The 22463-nt window shown below is 44.5% G+C and overlaps 1 protein-coding gene across 6 annotated transcripts in view; it reads left to right on the plus strand.

Annotated features, from left to right (window-relative positions):
• LOC124002943 (SRSF protein kinase 1-like) overlaps positions 1-22463 on the plus strand; it is a 72029-nt gene that overhangs the window by 26298 nt on the left and 23268 nt on the right. For 4 of the 6 annotated variants that reach the window (XM_046310798.1, XM_046310800.1, XM_046310797.1 and 1 more), the window contains 6 exons: positions 16338-16444; positions 17898-18006; positions 19916-20003; positions 20324-20411; positions 20950-21056; positions 21316-21481. In XM_046310798.1, coding sequence (XP_046166754.1) covers positions 16338-16444; positions 17898-18006; positions 19916-20003; positions 20324-20411; positions 20950-21056; positions 21316-21481 — 665 coding nt within the window. Of the gene's footprint in view, positions 1-16337; positions 16445-17897; positions 18007-18418; positions 18447-18779; positions 18798-19915; positions 20004-20323; positions 20412-20949; positions 21057-21315; positions 21482-22463 lie in introns of those variants that run through there. The other 2 variants (XM_046310802.1, XM_046310801.1) reach the window with 2 other exon arrangements.

Consider the following 22463-nt stretch of genomic DNA (forward strand, 5'->3'; position numbering starts at 1 on the left):
ATAGTGCTGCTGTACTTGACCCCTGGCCCCTCTCAGCTAACCAATCACAGTTGACAGGAAAACCTGACAGTGGTCTCACAGATCAGATGTTGGGTTCTTCTGAGTATGGTGAGGCTGTGACTGTATGGCCTAGCTAGTTGCTGATTGGTTGGTGGGCAGTGAAACAGCTTCTGATGGGAAAAGGAAAACACATAGTAAACATTCTAAAGGCATGTCTTTGTCTATAGAATCAGAATGTTCAGAATATTCTAGAAGCATGATTCTTGTGTGGTGTTAGAATGTCTGTGGGTTGGGTTCTGAATATAACTAGGGCATAGGAATAGAATTCTAGTTATTTGGGCTGTGGTCCCATGTGTCTAATTGGAATGTCTATATGACATTCTTGGGAGTGTCTTGCCAATCCACCGGCAGCAGCACATAACGTCTTTAAATTATTTAATGTTGAAGTTGAATCTGTCTACCCTGACAGTTGTGACAGAGAGAGGAGGATCTGAAATCCCTGGTTTAGATTCTGTCTGGGATTCAGTGCTATCGGGGACTTGGACAATGTGCCATTTAAAGGTCGTTTCCTATTGGGCTGACATATGCAGCATTTACGGTGAATGTCACCCCTGCGAGCGCGGGAACAATTTCTATTCAAACGTGTGACGCAGACGAATCCCGGCCTCAGTGTATTGTCTAGTGGTCGACGGGAGCCTGTCTGAGGTAACTGTTGTTAACGTTGAGTGCTTTCTCTCTTGTTTATGACTCTGAGTTAACAACTTGTCTTTCCATTTCAAACAAGTCTGTTCCCCTTGTCAGTCCTGTTCAGGATTTGATATAGTTCATAACCCCACCCTGACACACACACACTAGGCTTGTCACGATACCAACATTTTGATCTGCATGTCATTGTGTCAGTAGGGGGGGAAAATCCTGCATGAAACCTTCTTTACTCTTCAGTTAAGACACACTGTCTTCCTAAACAGAATTTAAGGAGCACCAGAAAGAAATAGACTTTTGATATACACTGAACAAAATATATTAATGCAACATGTAAAGTGTTGGTCCCGTGTCTCATTAGGGCCGATTTCAGGTTTTCATAATAATCGGTAATCTGCATTTTTGGACGCCGATTATGGCCGATTGGCAGCGTAGCCTAGTGGTTAGAGCTTTGGACTAGTAACCGGAAGTTTGCGAGTTCAAACCCCCGAGCTGACAAGGTACAAATCTGTCGTTCTGCCCCTGAACAGGCAGTTAACCCACTGTTCCCAGGCCGTCATTGAAAATAAGAATATGTTCTTAACTGACTTGCCTGGTTAAATAAAGGTAAAACTAAAATTAAAAATTAAAAACATTGCACTCCACGAGGAGCCTGCATAGCAGGTTGACTACCTGATACGCGAGTGCAGCAAGGAGCCACGGTAAGTTGCTATTGAGCATTAAACATATCTTATAAAAAAACAATCTTAACATAATCACTAGTTAACTACACATGGTTGATGATATTACTCGTTTATCTAGCTTGTCCTGTGTTGCATATAATTGATGCGGTGCCTGTTAATTTATCATCGAATCACAGCCTACTTTGCCAAACCTGATGATTTAACAAATGCATTCGCGAAAAAAGCACTGTCGGTGCACCAATGTGTACCTAACCATAAACATCAATGCCTTTCTTAAAATCAATACACAAGTTTATATTTTTAAACGTGCATATTTAGTTAATATTGCCTGCAAACATGAATTTCTTTTAACTAGGGAAATTGTCACTTCTCTTGCTTTCTATGCAAGCAATATCGGGGTATATGCAGCAGTTTGGGCCGCCTGGCTCGTTGCGAACTGTGTGAAGACCATTTATTCCGAACAAAGACCGTAATTCATTTGCCAATATTTTACATAATGACATAACATTGAAGGTTGTGCAATGTAACAGGAATATTTATACTTCTGGATGCCACCCGTTAGATAAAATAAGGAACGGTTCCGTATTTCACTGAAAGAATAAACGTTTTGTTTTCGAGATGACAGTTTCCGGATTTGACCATATTAAATGACCTAAGGCTCGTATTTCTGTGTGTTTATTATATTATAATTAAGTCTATGATTTGATAGAGCAGTCTGACTGAGTGGTGGTAGGCAGCAGCAGGCTCATAAGCATTCATTCAAACAGCACTTTCCTGCATTTGCCAGCAGCTCTTCGCTGTGCTTCAAGCTTTGCGCTGTTTATGACTTCAAGCCTATCAACCCCCGAGATTAGGCCGGCAATACTATTTTGCGTATAAGAACATCTAATAGTCAAAGGTATATGAAATACAAATGTTGTAGAGAAATAGTCCAATATTTCCTATAATACCACAACCTAAAACTTATTACCTGGGAATATTGAAGACTCATGTTAACAGGAACCACCAGCTTTCATATGTTCTGAGCAAGGAACTGAAACGTTAGCTTTTTTTCATGGCACATATTGCACTTTTACTTTATTCTCCAACTATGTGTTTTTGCATTATTTAAACTAAACTGAACATGTTTCATTATTTATTTGAGACTAAATAGTTTTTATTTGTGTATTATTTTAAGTTAAAATATAAGTTCATTCAGTATTGTTGTAATTGTCATTATTACAAATATATATAAAGTAAATGGGCGTTTAAAAAAAAATAGTTCTTGGCTTTTTTTGTTCGTCCAATAATCGGTATCGGCAATGAAAAATCATAATCGGAATCGAATCATTACATAGATGAACGTTGTGCTGGGGACAATAAAAGGCCACTCTAAAATGTGCAGTTTTGTCACACAACACAATGCCACAGATGTCTCAAGTTTTGAGGGAGGGTGCAATTGGCATGTTGACTGCAGGAATGTCCATCAGAGCTGTTGCCGGAGAATTGTTAGTAAGCCGCCTCCAACGTCGTTTTAGAGAATTTGGCAGTACGTCCAACCAGCGCTACAACCTCAGACCACGTGCATAGCGCCATGTGGTTTGTTGATGTCAACATTGTGAATAGAGTGCCTTATGATGGCGGTGGGGTTATGGCACGGCCTGGCTAAGCTACGGAAAACTAATACAATTGCATTTTATCGATACCTCTGGTAACATGGATCACATTTCTATAACTATTTAGACTAGAAACAAGATCTGGTAACATGGGTCACATTTCTATAACTGTTTAGACTAGAAACAAGACCTGGTAACATGGGTCATTATTATATAACTGTTTAGACTAGAAACAAGACCTCTGGTAACAAGGGTCACATTTCTGTAACTGTTTAGACTAGAAACAAGACCTGGTAACATGGGTCTTTGCTGTAAAACTGCAGGCATGCCTGTGCTCCATTTTCAGTCTTGACACTGAGGCAGTATGACAGTGAACTTGCACAGTCTACTCCGTCTGATATGTGCTCTTAATTATAACAGGCGATGAAATGATACAATGTATCAACAATGCTCGCTTTTTTGTTCTGCTCGTATGTAACAAATGTACAAATCTAACAGAAGACTCGTCTGGATCCCTGCTCACCTTCACTGCTAAATGATATATCCCAAAATAAAGTGAAGAAGAAATAGACGCTTGTGAAGAGTGGACGGAGAGAAGCAGGCGTGAATGCTGGTTGAGGATGAGGATGGCTGATCACAGCTGCCACACGTGATATGCACATGAAAGTGAAGTGGATATGATTAGACCTGATCATACAAGAGACTGGAGGCTGTTGTTTCCATTCAACTGAATTTCTAAACAAAACAGACTTTATAAACAGGCGCCAGCAGGTTCTTTGGGTTGGTAGGGCTGGAAAAGTTTGTAGTATCATATGAAACAGTACTACGGTATTCTAAAATGTTTATAGTGAGTATCATGATGTTTTGGTACTGTGATATTACCACACACAGGGACAATCCCGTCTCTCCCCCCTCTGGCTTGGTGTGAACTGGTTTCCCATCTCTCCCTCTTCTCCCTCTCTCCCCCTGTAGCTTGGTTTGGACTGGTTTCCCATCTCTCCCCCTGTAGCTTGGTTTGGACTGGTTTCCCATCTCTCTCTCGATCTTGGTTTGGACTGGTTTCCCATCTCTCTCCCTCTGGTTTGGACTGGTTTCCCATCTCTCTCTCCCTCTGGTTTGGACTGGTTTCCCATCTCTCTCTCTCTCTCTCTCTCTCTCTCTCTCTCTCTCTCTCTCTCTCTCTCTCTCTCTCTCTCTCTCTCTCTCTCTCTCTCTCTCTCTCTCTGGTTTGGACTGGTTTCCCTCCCTCTCTCTCTGGCTTGGTTTGGACTGGTTTCCATCTCTCTATCTTGGTTTGGACTGGTTTCCCATCTCTCTCTATCTTGGTTTGGACTGGTTTCCCATCTCTCTCTCTCCCTCTGGTTTGGACTGGTTTCCCATCTCTCTCTCTCTCTCTCTCCCTCTGGTTTGGACTGGTTTCCCATCTCTCTCTCTCTCGATCTTGGTTTGGACTGGTTTCCCTCCCTCCCTCTCTGGCTTGGTTTGGACTGGTTTCCCATCTCTCTCTATCTTGGTTTGGACTGGTTTCCCATCTCTCTCTCCCTCTGGTTTGGACTGGTTTCCCATCTCTCTCTCTCCCTCTGGTTTGGACTGGTTTCCCATCTCTCTCTCTCTCCCTCTGGTTTGGACTGGTTTCCCATCTCTCTCTCTCTCCCTCTGGTTTGGACTGGTTTCCCATCTCTCTCTCTCTCCCTCTGGTTTGGACTGGTTTCCCATCTCTCTCTCTATCTTGGTTTGGACTGGTTTCCCATCTCTCTCTCTATCTTGGTTTGGACTGGTTTCCCATCTCTCTCGATCTTGGTTTGGACTGGTTTCCCATCTCTCTCTCTCTCTCTCTCTCTCTCTCTCTCTCTCTCTCTCTCCCTCTGGTTTGGACTGGTTTCCCATCTCTCTCTCTATCTTGGTTTGGACTGGTTTCCCATCTCTCTCGATCTTGGTTTGGACTGGTTTCCCATCTCTCTCTCGATCTTGGTTTGGACTGGTTTCCCATCTCGCTCTCTCCCTCTGGTTTGGACTGGTTTCCCATCTCTCTCTCTCTCTCTCCCTCTGGTTTGGACTGGTTTCCCTCCCTCTCTGGCTTGGTTTTTGACTGGTTTCCCATCTCTCTCTCGATCTTGGTTTGGACTGGTTTCCCATCTCTCTCTCTCCCTCTGGTTTGGACTGGTTTCCCATCTCTTTCTCTCTCCCTCTGGTTTGGACTGGTTTCCCATCTCTCTCTCTCTCCCTCTGGTTTGGACTGGTTTCCCCTCTCTCTCTCTCTCTCCCTCTGGTTTGGACTGGTTTCCCATCTCTCTCTATCTTGGTTTGGACTGGTTTCCCATCTCTCTCTAGCTTGGTTTGGACTGGTTTCCCCTCTCCCTCTCTCTCCCTCTGGTTTGGACTGGTTTCCCATCTCTCTCCCTCTGGTTTGGACTGGTTTCCCATCTCTCTCTCCCTCTGGTTTGGACTGGTTTCCCTCCCTCCCTCTCTGGCTTGGTTTGGACTGGTTTCCCATCTCTCTCTATCTTGGTTTGGACTGGTTTCCCATCTCTCTCTCGATCTTGGTTTGGACTGGTTTCCCATCTCTCTCTAGCTTGGTTTGGACTGGTTTCCCATCTCTCTCTCCCTCTGGTTTGGACTGGTTTCCCATCTCTCTCCCTCTGGTTTGGACTGGTTTCCCATCTCTCTCTCCCTCTGGTTTGGACTGGATTCCCATCTCTCTCTCTGTTTTCCGCGACGCGGATCCTGTGTTCTGCCTTACAAACAGGACAACGGAATGGATCGCATGCAGCGACCCAAAAAAACGACTCCGAAAAAGAGGGAAACGAGGCGGTGTTCTGGTCAGAAAAAGGGCACATCGCGCACCACTTCCCAGCATTCTTCTTGCCAATGTCCAGTCTCTCGACAACAAGGTTGAAGAAATCCGAGCAAGGGTGGCATTCCAGAGGGACATCAGAGACTGCAACGTTCTCTGCTTCACGGAAACATGGCTCACTGGGAAGACGCTATCCAGGGCGGTGCAGCCAACGGGTTTCTCCACGCATCGCGCCGACAGAAACATACATCTCTCTGGTAAGAAGAGTGGCGGGGGCGTATGCCTCATGACTAACGGGACATGGTGTGATGAAGGAAACATACAGGAACTCAAATCCTTCTGTTCACCTGATTTAGAATTCCTCACAATCAAATGTAGACCGCATTATCTTCCAAGAGAATTCTCTTCGATTATAATCACAGCCGTATATATCCCCCCCCAAGCAGACACATCGATGGCTCTGAACAAACTTTATTTAACTCTTTGCAAACTGGAAACCATTTATCCCGAGGCTGCATTCATTGTAGCTGGGGATTTTAACAAAGCTAATCTGAAAACGAGACTCCCTAAATTTTATCAGCATATCGATTGCGCAACCAGGGGTGGTAAAACCTTGGATCATTGTTACTCTAACTTCCGCGACGCATATAAGGCCCTGCCCCGCCCCCCCTTTCAGGAAAGCTGACCACGACTCCATTTTGCTGATCCCTGCCTACAGGCAGAAGCTAAAACAAGAGGCTCCCACGCTGAGGTCAGACCAAGCTGACTCTACACTCCAAGACTGCTTCCATCACGTGGACTGGGACATGTTTCGTATTGCGTCAGATGGAAATATTGACGAATACGCTGATTCGGTGTGCGAGTTCATTAGATCGTGCGTCGAAGATGTCGTTCCCATAGCAACGATAAAAACATTCCCAAACCAGAAACCGTGGATTGATGGCAGCATTCGCGTGAAACTGAAAGCGCGAACCACTGCTTTTAATCAGGGCAAGGTGTCTGGTAACATGTCCGAATATAGACTATGCAGCTATTCCCTCCGCAAGGCTATTAAACAAACTAAGCGTCAGTACAGAGACAAAGTGGAATCTCAATTCAATGGCTCAGACACAAGAGGCATGTGGCAGGGTCTACAGTCAATCACCCTGGGTCTCGACCCCGCCCTGTGCAACTGGGTACTGGACTTCCTGACGGGCCGCCCCCAGGTGGTGAGGGTAGGCAACAACATCTCCCCGCTGATCCTCAACACGGGGGCCCCACAAGGGTGCGTTCTGAGCCCTCTCCTGTGTACTCCCTGTTCACCCACGACTGCGTGGCCACGCACGCCTCCAACTCAATCATCAAGTTTGCGGACGACACAACAGTGGTAGGCTTGATTACCATCAACGACGAGACGGCCTACAGGGAGGAGGTGAGGGCCCTCGGAGTGTGGTGTCAGGAAAATAACCTCACACTCAACGTCAACAAAACTAAGGAGATGATTGTGGACTTCAGGAAACAGCAGAGGGAACACCCCCCTATCCACATCGATGGAACAGTAGTGGAGAGGGTAGCTAGTTTTAAGTTCCTCGGCATACACATCACAGACAAACTGAATTGGTCCTCTCACACTGACAGCGTCGTGAAGAAGGCGCAGCAGCGCCTCTTCAACCTCAGGAGGCTGAAGAAATTCGGCTTGTCACCAAAAGCACTCACAAACTTCTACAGATGCACAATCGAGAGCATCCTGGCGGGCTGTATCACCGCCTGGTACGGCAACTGCTCCGCCCTCAACCGTAAGGCTCTCCAGCGGGTAGTGAGGACTGCACAACGCATCACCGGGGGCAAACTACCTGCCCTCCAGGACACCTACACCACCCGTTGTTACAGGAAGGCCATAAAGATCATCAAGGACATCAACCACCCGAACCACTGCCTGTTCACCCCGCTATCATCCAGAAGGCGAGGTCAGTACAGGTGCATCAAAGCTGGGACCGAGAGACTGAAAAACAGCTTCTATCTCAAGGCCATCAGACTGTTAAACAGCCACCACTAACATTGAGTGGCTGCTGCCAACACACTGTCATTGACACTGACCCAACTCCAGCCACTTTAATAATGGGAATTGATGGGAAATGATGTAAATATATCACTAGCCACTTTAAACAATGCTACCTTATATAATGTTACTTACCCTACATTATTCATCTCATATGCATATGTATATACTGTACTCTACATCATCGACTGCATCCTTATGTAATACATGTATCACTAGCCACTTTAACTATGCCACTTTGTTTACTTTGTCTACACACTCATCTCATATGTATATACTGTACTCGATACCATCTACTGTATGCTGCTCTGTACCATCACTCATTCATATATCCTTATGTACATATTCCTTATCCCCTTACACTGTGTATAATACAGTAGTTTTGGAATTGTTAGTTAGATTACTTGTTGGTTATCACTGCATTGTCGGAACTAGAAGCACAAGCATTTCGCTACACTCGCATTAACATCTGCTAACCATGTGTATGTGACAAATAAAATTTGATTTGATTTATCTTGGTTTGGACTGGTTTCCCATCTCTCTCTCTCCCTCTGGTTTGGACTGGTTTCCCATCTCTCTCTCTATCTTGGTTTGGACTGGTTTCCCATCTCTCTCTATCTTGGTTTGGACTGGTTTCCCATCTCTCTCTATCTTGGTTTGGACTGGTTTCCCATCTCTCTCTCTCCCTCTGGTTTGGACTGGTTTCTCCCTCCCTCCCTCCCTCCCTCCCTCCCTCCCTCCCTCCGTGTGTGTGAGTGAGCAGTGTGTTTGGGTAACTACAGTGTGTATGATATGCTAGGTCTGGGTAACTACAGTGTGTATGATACACTAGGTCTGGGTAACTACAGTGTGTATGATATACTAGGTCTGGGTAACTACAGTGTGTATGATATGCTAGATCTGGGTAACTACAGTGTGTATGATATGCTAGGTCTGGGTAACTACAGTGTGTATGATATACTAGGTCTGGGTAACTACAGTGTGTATGATATGCTAGATCTGGGTAACTACAGTGTGTATGATATGCTAGGTCTGGGTAACTACAGTGTGTATGATATACTAGGTCTGGGTAACTACAGTGTGTATGATATACTAGGTCTGGGTAACTACAGTGTGTATGATATACTAGATCTGGGTAACTACAGTGTGTATGATATGCTAGGTCTGGGTAACTACAGTGTGTATGATATGCTAGGTCTGGGTAACTACAGTGTGTATGATATACTAGATCTGGGTAACTACAGTGTGTATGATATACTAGGTCTGGGTAACTACAGTGTGTATGATATGCTAGATCTGGGTAACTACAGTGTGTATGATATGCTAGGTCTGGGTAACTACAGTGTGTATGATATGCTAGGTCTGGGTAACTACAGTGTGTATGATATGCTAGATCTGGGTAACTACAGTGTGTATGATATGCTAGGTCTGGGTAACTACAGTGTGTATGATATACTAGATCTGGGTAACTACAGTGTGTATGATATACTAGGTCTGGGTAACTACAGTGTGTATGATATGCTAGATCTGGGTAACTACAGTGTGTATGATATGCTAGGTCTGGGTAACTACAGTGTGTATGATATGCTAGGTCTGGGTAACTACAGTGTGTATGATATACTAGGTCTGGGTAACTACAGTGTGTATGATATGCTAGGTCTGGGTAACTACAGTGTGTATGATATACTAGATCTGGGTAACTACAGTGTGTATGATATGCTAGGTCTGGGTAACTACAGTGTGTATGATATACTAGGTCTGGGTAACTACAGTGTGAATGATATGCTAGGTCTGGGTAAAAAGAAAACAGTTTAAACAGGTTAAATAGTCATACATTCATTTTTCCATTATTTTTATTTACTTTATTTTCCATCTCGATAAACTTGACCTAATATCGCAATTGCTTACTAACGATTATAACCAATTGTTTTGCGAATTTTGAAGTCTGTCTCTTATTAAGCATTCTACGTCTCCTCATTCCAACGGTCGTTTGATGCTCCAGCAGCTAATTGGCTAGATGCGCGGGGGTGTGGAAGTGCTATAGGCTATGGCACTTCAGTCTTTGATGTGTGGACGTTCTTTTATGCAGTGCACATGTTCATTGCTTGCTAGTAAATAAATAAAGCTGTCTTTTAAAACAGGTTGGGTGCGTCTGATTTATTCATTTAATTATTCAACAGCAGTCGACAAGGTTCTGGCTCTGAGCCCTATAATACACCAATGTTGTGTCAAATATACAATGCTATCCCTTCAGGCATGGTATGATATGGAGTCTGTTAATTATGTATAGACTAATCTATGCTGATAAATAGGCTATGGACGTGTTGCGTGTATTTGTTTCTATTTGAATGATTGTCAGTTTCATCTTCATACTATTATCATAGCTGTCTCCCTGCGTACTGTCCTTGTCAATTCATTATCTTGTAGCCTACTTTCAGAAAGCCTAAGGTAGGCCTAGGTTTTTTAATAGGTTTTACGGAAAGAATATTTGCTCTTGTGTCTGACATACACTGGTGGCTTTGATTGACTGGTCTTTTTACAGGGGGTGGTGCTGTGTGAACACTGTTTCTCTCTATAGGCATTTATGTCCATTCTGATTCTCTATAGGCCTATATGTCCATTCTGATTCTCTATAGATTCTCAATATGGCCATTATGTCCATTCTGATTCTCTATAGGCCTATATGTCCATTCTGATTCTCTATAGGCCAATATGTCCATTCTGATTCTCTATAGGCCTATATGTCCATTCTGATTCTCTATAGGCCAATATGTCCATTCTGATTCTCTATAGGCCAATATGTCCATTCTGATTCTCTATAGGCCAATATGTCCATTCTGATTCTCTATAGGCCAATATGTCCATTCTGATTCTCTATAGGCCTATATGTCCATTCTGATTCTCTATAGGCCTATATGTCCATTCTGATTCTCTATAGGCCTATATGTCCATTCTGATTCTCTATAGGCCAATATGTCCATTCTGATTCTCTATAGGCCAATATGTCCATTCTGATTCTCTATAGGCCAATATGTCCATTCTGATTCTCTATAGGCCAATATGTCCATTCTGATTCTCTATAGGCCAATATGTCCATTCTGATTCTCTATAGGCCAATATGTCCATTCTGATTCTCTATAGGCCAATATGTCCATTCTGATTCTCTATAGGCCAATATGTCCATTCTGATTCTCTATAGGCCTATATGTCCATTCAGAAAGTTTCCTAAAGTTGCCAGTCTGGACTCTCTCTTTTAATAAGAATCAAACACTCCTGTCATGATTTAATCTTGAAAAAGAAAAACATTTTCACTAAAGGCCCTTTCTCACCAAGTCTGTTGTTTTCGACCGAATAATTAGGAAGAAATAAACAAACAGAAGCCACGTCTTTGTTTATGAAGTCCTTCACACTAATTGTGAAATATCGTCCTGCCACAATCCGGCAATTATTTATTCACAACAGGTTTGATATTAGATTTTTTTTTTGCAACATAAGCCGTTGACCAATATAAATGGTTTTCTGGGAAGCTGCCACTGACAGGCGGTGCACTGCGAATGACAGGTCTGTGTATTCGTTGTGTGAATGAATTAATACATATCTCTCTGCCTGTTTTTACATTTGTACGGTATCAGTTTAGCCAATGTGATCACGTCACCGCAGAGCGAGGTTACATGTCACTCTCGTCATTCAAACCGCCCTGTCTGTTCATTGTCAAAAGCTGCAGCGCATTTTTATAGCCATTCAGCAAGCAATAGGATGGATCGATGCTTCTCTCCTCAAATAGGCCATAGTTGAAAAAAATTGCTTGAAATAAGTTTAAAACTATATTGCTGTTAATAGTCTATATATTGGCTAGAGGTCGACCGATTGTGACTCTTCACCACCGATACCGATTATTGGAGGACCAAAAAAAAGCCGATACCGATTAATCGTCTGATTTTAAATTAAAAATACATTTTTTTGTGTTTTTTTTTGTAATAATGACAAGTACAACCATACTGAATGAACACTTATTTTAACTTAATATAATACATCAATACGTTCAATTTAGCCTCAAATACATAATGAAACATGTATTCTTCTCCAACATGAAGTGTTGGAGAAGAAAGTAAAAGTGCAATATGTGCTATGTAAGAAAGCTAACGTTTCAGTTCCTTGCTCAGAACATGAGAACATATGAAAGCTGGTGGTTCCTTTTTAACATGAGTCTTCAATATTCCCAGGTAAGAAGTTTTAGGTTGTAGTTATTATTGGAATTATAGGACTATCTCCCTATATAATATACCATTTGTATTTCATTAACCTTTGACTATTGGATGTTCTTATAGGCACTTTAGTATTGCCTGTGTAACAGTATAGCTTCCGTCCCCCTCCTAGCTCTTCCCTGGGCTCGAACCAGGAACAAAACGACAACAGCCACCCTCGAAGCAGCGTTACCCATGCAGAACAAGGGGAACAACCACAGGCTCAGAGCGAGTGACGTTTGAAACGCTATTAACGCACGCTAAGTAGCCAGCCATTTCACTTCGGTTACACCAGCCTCATCTCGGGAGTTGATAGACTTGAAGTCATAAACAGAGCAATGCTTGACACACAACAAAGAGCTGCTGGCAAAACACACGAAAGTGCTGTGAGAATGAATGTTTACGCGCCTGCTTCTGCCTACCACCGCTCAGTCAGATACTTCGATACTTGTATGCTTGTATGCTCAGTCAGATTATATGCAACGCAGGACACGCTAGATAATATCTAGTAATATCATCAACCATGTGTAGTTAACTAGTCATTATGATTGTTTTTTATAAGATTAATGCTAGCTAGCAACTTACCTTGGCTTACTGCATTTGCGTAACAGGCAGTCTCCTTGTGGAATGCAACGAGAGAGAGGCAGGTCGTTATTGCGTTGGACTAGTTAACTGTAAGATTGGATCCCCCGAGGTGAAAATGTTAACTCACCGTTCCTAGGCCGTCATTGAAAATAAGAATGTGTTCTTAACTGACTTGCCTAGTTAAATAAAGATTAAATAAAGGTGTAAAAATAAAATACAAAATTGGCGTCAGAAAATACAGATTTCCTGTTGTTATGAAAACTTGAAATCGGCCCTAATTAATCGGACCTAAATAATCGGCCCTAATTAATCGGACCTAAATAACCATCCCTAATTAATCGGACCCAAATATTCAGCCCCAAATAATCGGCCGTTCCGATTAATCGGTCGACCTCTAATATAGGCTACCCGTTCAAGCGCTAGAGTTAGGGGGAAGGGATGGGCAGCCAAGATGCCTGAATTACGCAAAAAGGGAACGGTGAAACAAATATTAATGCCTTTGTTCGCTAAAGTGAATGTAGGTGACCACTAACCGTTACAATACATGTATATATAAGGCTACATATTATAGGCCTGCTAAAGTGAATGTAGGTGACCACTAACCGTTACAATACGTGTATATATAAGGCTACATATTATAGGCCTGCTAAAGTGAATGTAGGTGACCACTTATGTATAGTCAACCCTAAAAGACAGAGAAAAATAATATCTGCCTGCAGTTACCCTTATCAATAAGTGGTTGCACAGAATTAGATAAAACACTGTCTTGCTTCACTAAAATGTAACTGATCATTAGGCTTTGGACAGGTGGTGTGCAAGTGTTTTTGTTTTCTAATGGTTGTCAATTTCATCTTCACACCTGTCACAGATGTTTATACAGTACCAGTCAAACGGTTGGACACACCACACCTACTCATTCCAAGGTTTTCCTTTATTTTTACTATTTTGTACAGAATAATAGTGAATACATCAGAACTATGAAATAACACACATGGAATCCTGTAGTAACCACAAGTGTTATGCGAATTGTTCAGGAAAGTGGAGGGAAAACGAATGACATGGTGTGAATGGTTTTGTGTCAAAATCGGTATACAAAATCTGTATTTTTTCGGAATTCCTCTTCAATCTGACGTTTCTTAATTTGTATACTAGACTAATATTCAAAAGTAATAACTAATAATGAAATGCTACAGATAAATCGAGTTGTATTGGTCACATGTGCCAAATACAACACCTTAAATGCTTACTTACAAGCCCTTAACCAACGATGCAGATTTAAGAAAATACCAAAAAAGAAAAGTAAGAGGTAAGAATAACAAATCATTAAAGAGCAGCAGTAAATAACAATAGTGGGGCTTCTACAGGGAGTACCGGTACAGAGTCAATGTGTACCAGTGTCGAGGTAATATGTACATGTAGGTAGAGTTATTAAAGTGACTATGCATAGATAATAAACAGCGGGGGGGGGGGGGGGGGGGCAATACAAATAGTCTGGGTGGCCATTTGATTAGCTGTTCAGCAGCCTTATGGCTTGGGGGTAGAAGCTGTTAAGAAGCCTTTTGGACCTAGACTTGACGCTCCGGTACAGCTTGCCGTGCAGTAGCAGAGAGAACAGTCTATGACTAGGTTGGCTGGAGTCCAGGACAATTCTTAGGGCCTTCCTCTGACACCGCCTGCTATAGAGGTACTGGATGGCAGGAAGCTTGGCCCCACCCTCTGTAGTGAGGCCGAGCAAATGCCATACAAGGCAGTGATGCAACCCGTCTGGATGCTCTCGATGGTGCAGCTGAAGAACCTTTTGAGGATCTGAGGAACCATGTTAAATCTTTTCTGTCTCCTGAGGGGGAATAGGTTTGGTTGTGACCTCTTCATGACAGTCTTGGTGTGCTTGGACCATGTTAGTTTGTTGGTGATGTGGACACCAAGGAACTTAAAGCTCTCAACCTGCTCCGCTACAGCCCCGACGATGAGAATGGGGGCGTGCTCGGTCCTTGCAGAGTGAGGTGTTTAGTCCCAGGGTCCTTAGCTTAGTGATGAGCTTGGAGGGCACTATGGTGTTGAACGCTGAGCTGTAGTCAATGAATAGCATTCTCACATAAGTGTTCCTTTTGTCCAGGTGTGAAAGGGCAGTGTGGAGTGCAATAGAGATTGCATCATCTGAGTCTCTGTTGGGGCTGTATGCAAATTGAAGTGGGTCTAGGATTTCTGGGATAATGGTGTTGATGTGAGCCATGACCAGCCTTTCAAAGCATTTCATGGCTATAGACGTGAGTGCTACGGGTCAGTAGTCATTTAGGCAGGTTACCTTAGTGTTCTTGGGCACAGGGACTATGCTGGTATTACAGACTCAGACAGGGAGAGGTTGAAAATGTCAGTGAAGACACTTGCCAGTTGGTCAGCGCATGCTCTGAGTACGCGTCCTGGTAATCCGTCTGGCCCTGCGGCCTTGTGAATGTTAACCTGTTTATAGGTCTTGCTCTCTGCAGCAGATAAGCGTGTGATCACACAGTCGTCCGGAACATCTGACGCTCTCATGCGTGTTTCAGTGTTACTTGCCTCGAGGCGAGCGTGGAAGTGGTCCTTCTGTAGCTCAGTTGGTAGAGCATGGCGCTTGTAACGCCAGGGTAGTGGGTTCGATCCCGGGCGTAGAATGTATGCACACATGACTGTAAGTCACTAAATGGGAAGCTCGTCTGGTATGCTCGTGTCACTGGGAAGCTCTCGGCTGTGCAAGCCCTGCCACATCTGACGAGTGTCAGAGCCGGTGTAGTACGACTCCATCTCTGTCCTGTATTGACGCTTCGCCTGTTTGATGGTTCGTTGGAAGTCAGAACGGGATTTCTTATAAGCTTCTGGGTTAGAGTCCCGCTCCTTGAAAGCGGAATCTCTACCCGTTAACTCAGTGCGGATATTGCCTGTAATCCATGGCTTCAGGTTGGGGTATGTATGTACAGTCACTGTGGGGTGGATGTACTCGATACAATTATTGATTAAGCCAGTGACTGATGTGGTGTACTCCTCAATGCCTTCGGAAGAATCCCGGAACATATTCCAGTCTGTAATAGCAAAACAGTCCTGTAGCCAGGCATGCCATGCCCACTGGGACATTATTCCAGAAATACTTCTCAACCCTTCAGATCATCCCGCTGGTGAAGAAGCCAGATGTGGAGGTCCTGTGCTGGTGTGGTTACACGTGGTCTGCGGTTGTGAGGCCGGTTGGACATACTGCCAAATTCTCTAAAGCAACGTTAGAGGTGGCTTATGGTAGAGAAATGAGCATTGCTGACTGGTATTACCACAGTCAGCATGCCAATAGCACGCTCCCTCATCTTGGAGACTGTACATTTTAAACTGTACATTTTGAAGTGGCAGTTTATTGTCCCAGGCTTCTTGATATGCCACACCTGTAAGGTGGATTGATTGTTTTGAGAAAGGAGAAATACTAACCAATAGGGATGTAAATACATTTGTGCACAAAATTAGAGAAATTTCTGCGATTTTAATGAAAAAGATAAGCTTTGTCTAATCTTTCTCTCTCGCCATCTCTCTTTCTCCTGTCCCCTCTATCCCTCCTGTCCCCTTCACCCTTCTCTCTCCCTCCTGTCCCCTTCTCCCTTCTCTCTCTCTCCTGTCCCCTTCTCCCTTCTCTCTCTATTCTCCCTCCCTTTCTCTCTCTCTCTCTCTCTCTCTCTCCAGGCCAGACCCTGCATCCCAGCAAAATGACTCTCCTCTCCCAGACCAGGATGAGGAGATACTGGGCTCTGACGATGAGGAGCAAGAAGACCCCAATGACTACTGTAGAGGTATGATACACACACACACTGACTACTGTAGAGGTATGATACACACACACACTGACTACTGTAGAGGTATGATACACACACACACTGACTACTGTAGAGGTATGATACACACACACACTGACTACTGTAGAGGTATGATACACACACACACTGACTACTGTAGAGGTATGATACACACAGACATACTGACTACTGTAGAGGTATGATACACACACACACTGACTACTGTAGAGGTATGATACACACACACACTGACTACTGTAGAGGTATGATACACACACACACTGACTACTGTAGAGGTATGATACACACACACACTGACTACTGTAGAGGTATGATACACACACACACTGACTACTGTAGAGGTATGATACACACACACACTGACTACTGTAGAGGTATGATACACACACACACTGACTACTGTAGAGGTATGATACACACACACACTGACTACTGTAGAGGTATGATACACACACACACTGACTACTGTAGAGGTATGATACACACACACACTGACTACTGTAGAGGTATGATACACACACACTGACTACTGTAGATATGATACACACACACACTGACTACTGTAGAGGTATGATACACACAGACATACTGACTACTGTAGAGGTATGATACACACAGACATACTGACTACTGTAGAGGTATGATACACACACACACTGACTACTGTAGAGGTATGATACACACACACACTGACTACTGTAGAGCTATGATACACACACACACTGACTACTGTAGAGGTATGATACACACACACACACTGACTACTGTAGAGGTATGATACACACACACACTGACTACTGTAGAGGTATGATACACACACACACTGACTACTGTAGAGGTATGATACACACACACACTGACTACTGTAGAGGTATGATACACACACACACTGACTACTGTAGAGGTATGATACACACACACACTGACTACTGTAGAGGTATGATACACACACACACTGACTACTGTAGAGGTATGATACACAGAGACACACTGACTACTGTAGAGGTATGATACACACACACACTGACTACTGTAGAGGTATGATACACACACACACTGACTACTGTAGAGGTATGATACACACACACACTGACTACTGTAGAGGTATGATACACACACACACTGACTACTGTAGAGCTATGATACACACACACACACACACACACACACACACACACACACACACACACACACACACACACACACACACACACACACACACACACACACACACACACACACACACACACACACACACACACACACACACACACACACACACACACACACACACACACACTGACTACTGTAGAGGTATGATACACACAGACACATACTGACTACTGTAGAGGTATGATACACACAGACACATACTGACTACTGTAGAGGTATGATACACACATCCAACTATTATGTGTTACTATTGCAGGAGGTTACCACCATGTGAAGATAGGAGACCTGTTCAATGGAAGATACCATGTGATCAGGAAGCTGGGCTGGGGACATTTCTCCACCGTGTGGTTGGCCTGGGACATACAGTAAGTTCTGTCTGTTCCACCGTGTGGTTGGCCTGGGACATACAGTAAGTTCTGTCTGTTCCACTGTGTGGTTGGCCTGGGACATACAGTAAGTTCTGTCTGTTCCACTGTGTGGTTGGCCTGGGACATACAGTAAGTTCTGTCTGTTCCACTGTGCGGTTGGCCTGGGACATACAGTAAGTTCTGTCTGTGTAAATGTGTGGTTGGCCTGGGACATACAGTAAGTTCTGTCTGTGTAAATGTGTGGTTGTCCTGGGACATACAGTAAGTTCTGTCTGTTCCACTGTGTGGTTGGCCTGGGACATACAGTAAGTTCTGTCTGTGTAAATGTGTGGTTGGCCTGGGACATACAGTAAGTTCTGTCTGTGTAAATGTGTGGTTGCCCTGGGACATACAGTAAGTTCTGTCTGTTCCACCGTGTGGTTGGCCTGGGACATACAGTAAGTTCTGTCTGTTCCACTGTGTGGTTGGCCTGGGACATACAGTAAGTTCTGTCTGTTCCACTGTGTGGTTGGCCTGGGACATACAGTAAGTTCTGTCTGTTCCACTGTGCGGTTGGCCTGGGACATACAGTAAGTTCTGTCTGTGTAAATGTGTGGTTGGCCTGGGACATACAGTAAGTTCTGTCTGTGTAAATGTGTGTTGGCCTGGGACATACAGTAAGTTCTGTCTGTTCCACTGTGTGGTTGGCCTGGGACATACAGTAAGTTCTGTCTGTGTAAATGTGTGGTTGGCCTGGGACATACAGTAAGTTCTGTCTGTGTAAATGTGTGGTTGGCCTGGGACATACAGTAAGTTCTGTCTGTTCCACTGTGTGGTTGCCCTGGGACATACAGTAAGTTCTGTCTGTGTAAATGGTGCTGAGTCGAGTCCTGTGTAACTGGTGCTGAGTCGAGTCCTGTGTAACTGGTGCTGAGTCGAGTCCTGTGTAACTGGTGCTGAGTCGAGTCCTGTGTAACTGGTGCTGAGTCGAGTCCTGTGTAACTGGTGCTGAGTCGAGTCCTGTGTAACTGGTGCTGAGTCGAGTCCTGTGTAACTGGTGCTGAGTCGAGTCCTGTGTAAGTGGTGCTGAGTCGAGGCCTGTGTAAGTGGTGCTGAGTCGAGGCCTGTGTAAGTGGTGCTGAGTCGAGGCCTGTGTAAGTGGTGCTGAGTCGAGGCCTGTGTAAGTGGTGCTGAGTCGAGGCCTGTGTAAGTGGTGCTGAGTCGAGGCCGGTGTAAGTGGTGCTGAGTCGAGGCCGGTGTAAGTGGTGCTGAGTCGAGGCCGGTGTAAGTGGTGCTGAGTCGAGGCCTGTGTAAGTGGTGCTGAGTCGAGGCCTGTGTAAGTGGTGCTGAGTCGAGGCCTGTAATATATGCCATTTAGCAGACGCTTTTATCCAAAGCGACTTGACAGTCCTGTGTGCATACAGTCGAGGGTGGTCCTGGGATCGAACCCACTACCCTGGCGTTACAAGCGCCATGCTCTACCAACTGAGCTACAGAAGGATGTGTAAGTGGTGCTGAGTCGAGGCCTGTGTAAGTGGTGCTGAGTCGAGGCCTGTGTAAGTGGTGCTGAGTCGAGGCCTGTGTAAGTGGTGCTGAGTCGAGGCCTGTGTAAGTGGTGCTGAGTCGAGGCCTGTGTAAGTGGTGCTGAGTCGAGGCCTGTGTAAGTGGTGCTGAGTCGAGGCCTGTGTAAGTGGTGCTGAGTCGAGGCCTGTGTAAGTGGTGCTGAGTCGAGGCCTGTGTAAGTGGTGCTGAGTCGAGGCCTGTGTAAGTGGTGCTGAGTCGAGGCCTGTGTAAGTGGTGCTGAGTCGAGGCCTGTGTAAGTGGTGCTGAGTCGAGGCCTGTTAGTGGTGCTGAGTCGAGGCCTGTTAAAGTGGTAGAGGCTTGTTGGTGTTTCAGTGTGTAACATGTGTTGTCCTGTTATTTCTAGAGGGAAGTGTTTTGTGGCCATGAAGGTGGTGAAGAGTGCAGAGCATTACACTGAGACAGCCCTGGATGAGATCAAGCTGCTGAGATCAGTGAGGAACACACATACACTCTCACTCACTCACTCACTCACTCACTCACTCACTCACTCACCTCACTCACTCACTCACCTCACTCACTCACTTACCTCACTCACTCACCTCACTCACTCACTCACTCACTCACTCACTTACCTCACTCACTCACTCACTCACTCACTCACTCACTCACCACTCACCTCACTCACTCACTTACCTCACTCACTCACTCACTCACTTCACTCACTCACTCACTCACTCACCACCACTCACTCACTCACTCACTCACTCACTCACTCACTTCTACTCAATATGATTATTATTGTGTGTTCCAGGTCAGGAACACGGACCAGAAGGACCCCAGCAGGGAGAGGGTAGTTCAGTTACTGGATGACTTCAAGATCTCTGGCATGAACGGAACTCGTATCCTCAGTTAAACGTCCACGACAACACTGCTGTTCAACATAGTATGAAAACTGACAACAAGAGAGAACCGGCATATTCCAATATTCCTGCTATTGGTCAATATTATGAAGATTCATTGCCCAAGTCCTGCCACTAACTATTGGTGGTTTACAGATGTGTCCCTGCCTTGCTGACGTTTGGCAACACAACACATTCCAGCTAGAGGACACACACAGAAGCACAATTGTACTGACAGTTTCTCTATCCCCCCCCCTAGCTAGAGACCGTTACATCCTGATCACAGCTGGGTGTCCAGGCAACACGCCCTGACTCCGTCCCAGCATGCCTAGCTTCTTGGAAGAGTTGGTAATGAGTTCTGGGTTGGTGTGCCCACTTCCATCTGGGTTCTTTGCAGAACCTTTTAGGTGTTCACATGTTATATTGCGTAGGTGTAAGCCAAATGCATAAAGGTGAATGACAACGGGGTGTGTGTTTTGAGTTAGGCTTCCCACCTCTCCCATGCTGTCCTGTACAGGTCCTTGACCTCTCCTGTCAGATGTCTGTATGGTGTTTGAGGTTCTGGGTCATCACCTGCTGAAGTGGATCATCAAGTCTAACTACCAGGGCCTTCCTCTGCCCTCCGTCAAGAGCATCATACGCCAGGTAAAACAACACAACTTATTTCTCACACAACATTGGGTGCGTTCCAGGTCTTGATTGCAAAAACAAAAATTTGACTCTACAGAATGTTAACGCTGAAACTGTTAGTAATTATTATTGAAAGCAGGTTTAAAATTCCAGAAATTTTACCAAACGTTTCCATGGTTCCAGGAGTCCTCCAACTGGAATTTGGGGAATGTTCCCTCAATGTTGAAACCCTCCGATACAGCCGTGGTCTTACCGATCCTCTGCCCTCCTGTAGGTTCTCCAGGGCCTGGACTACCTTCACTCCAAGTGTAAGATCATCCATACAGACATCAAGCCAGAGAACATCCTGTTGACGGTCAACGAGCCCTACATCAAGAAGATGGCTGCCGAGGCAACAGAATGGCAGAGGACTGGAGCTCCGCCCCCCTCAGGTTCCGCAGGTACACACACACACTCTGCTGGTAACTGACCCCTCACATCCACCATTTTGAATGAACACTGTGCAATGTTGGAAAGCTGTATAAACATGGACATAATACCATCACCGTCATGGCGTGGCATGCTGGTGAATGAGATTGTATTAATTAGTGCTTTTCACTCAAAAGCTCTTAATTCTAAGCTCTTCAAAGGATCATATATTTTTTTGTATGGTGCTTTGTCGCAATGTTCTGAACAAAAAGAGTGAGCCCTGCCAAGCCATGCCAGACATTCAGCGTTTCAGTCTAGGAGAATGATCAGAACAAATAGGAAAAAAACATTTGAGGTTATGCATTCATTGTCTCGATTCCTGTTTTGCTGGTACATCAAGAGTTTTGTAGGGAAATTCAGACACAAGTATCAAGAGGCAAATCATCTGACGATTTACTGAGAGACTTGATATCTAAAGACTGAGTCTAGCGTTTAGATTGGTGATAAAAGTAGTTGATGGTAGATATGGATTGAGATGAGACTGGGCTTTGTTCCGGTGTGGTGTTGAAGTGATGAAACAACCCTTTTATCTAGCTGTCTGATGCTGATCCATCTGTAATGAATGGTAGGGGTGACATTGAGAGGGAGAGCTGCTGTAGTTATAACTCTAACAGCCTCAAACAGAGGAAGACACGAGAGAACAGGCCATTATTCAACAGACAGGAGAAGACATGAGAGAACAGGCCATTATTCAACAGACAGGAGAAGACATGAGAGAACAGGCCATTATTCAACAGACAGGAGAAGACATGAGAGAACAGGCCATTATTCAACAGACAGGAGAAGACATGAGAGAACAGGCCATTATTCAACAGACAGGAGAAGACATGAGAGAACAGTCCATTATGCAACAGAGAAGACACGAGAGAACAGGCCATTATTCAACAGACAGGAGAAGACATGAGAGAACAGGCCATTATTCAACAGACAGGAGAAGACATGAGAGAACAGGCC

This window comes from Oncorhynchus gorbuscha, linkage group LG18, assembly GCF_021184085.1.
Source record: "Oncorhynchus gorbuscha isolate QuinsamMale2020 ecotype Even-year linkage group LG18, OgorEven_v1.0, whole genome shotgun sequence".
NCBI classification, from domain to species: domain Eukaryota; kingdom Metazoa; phylum Chordata; class Actinopteri; order Salmoniformes; family Salmonidae; genus Oncorhynchus; species Oncorhynchus gorbuscha.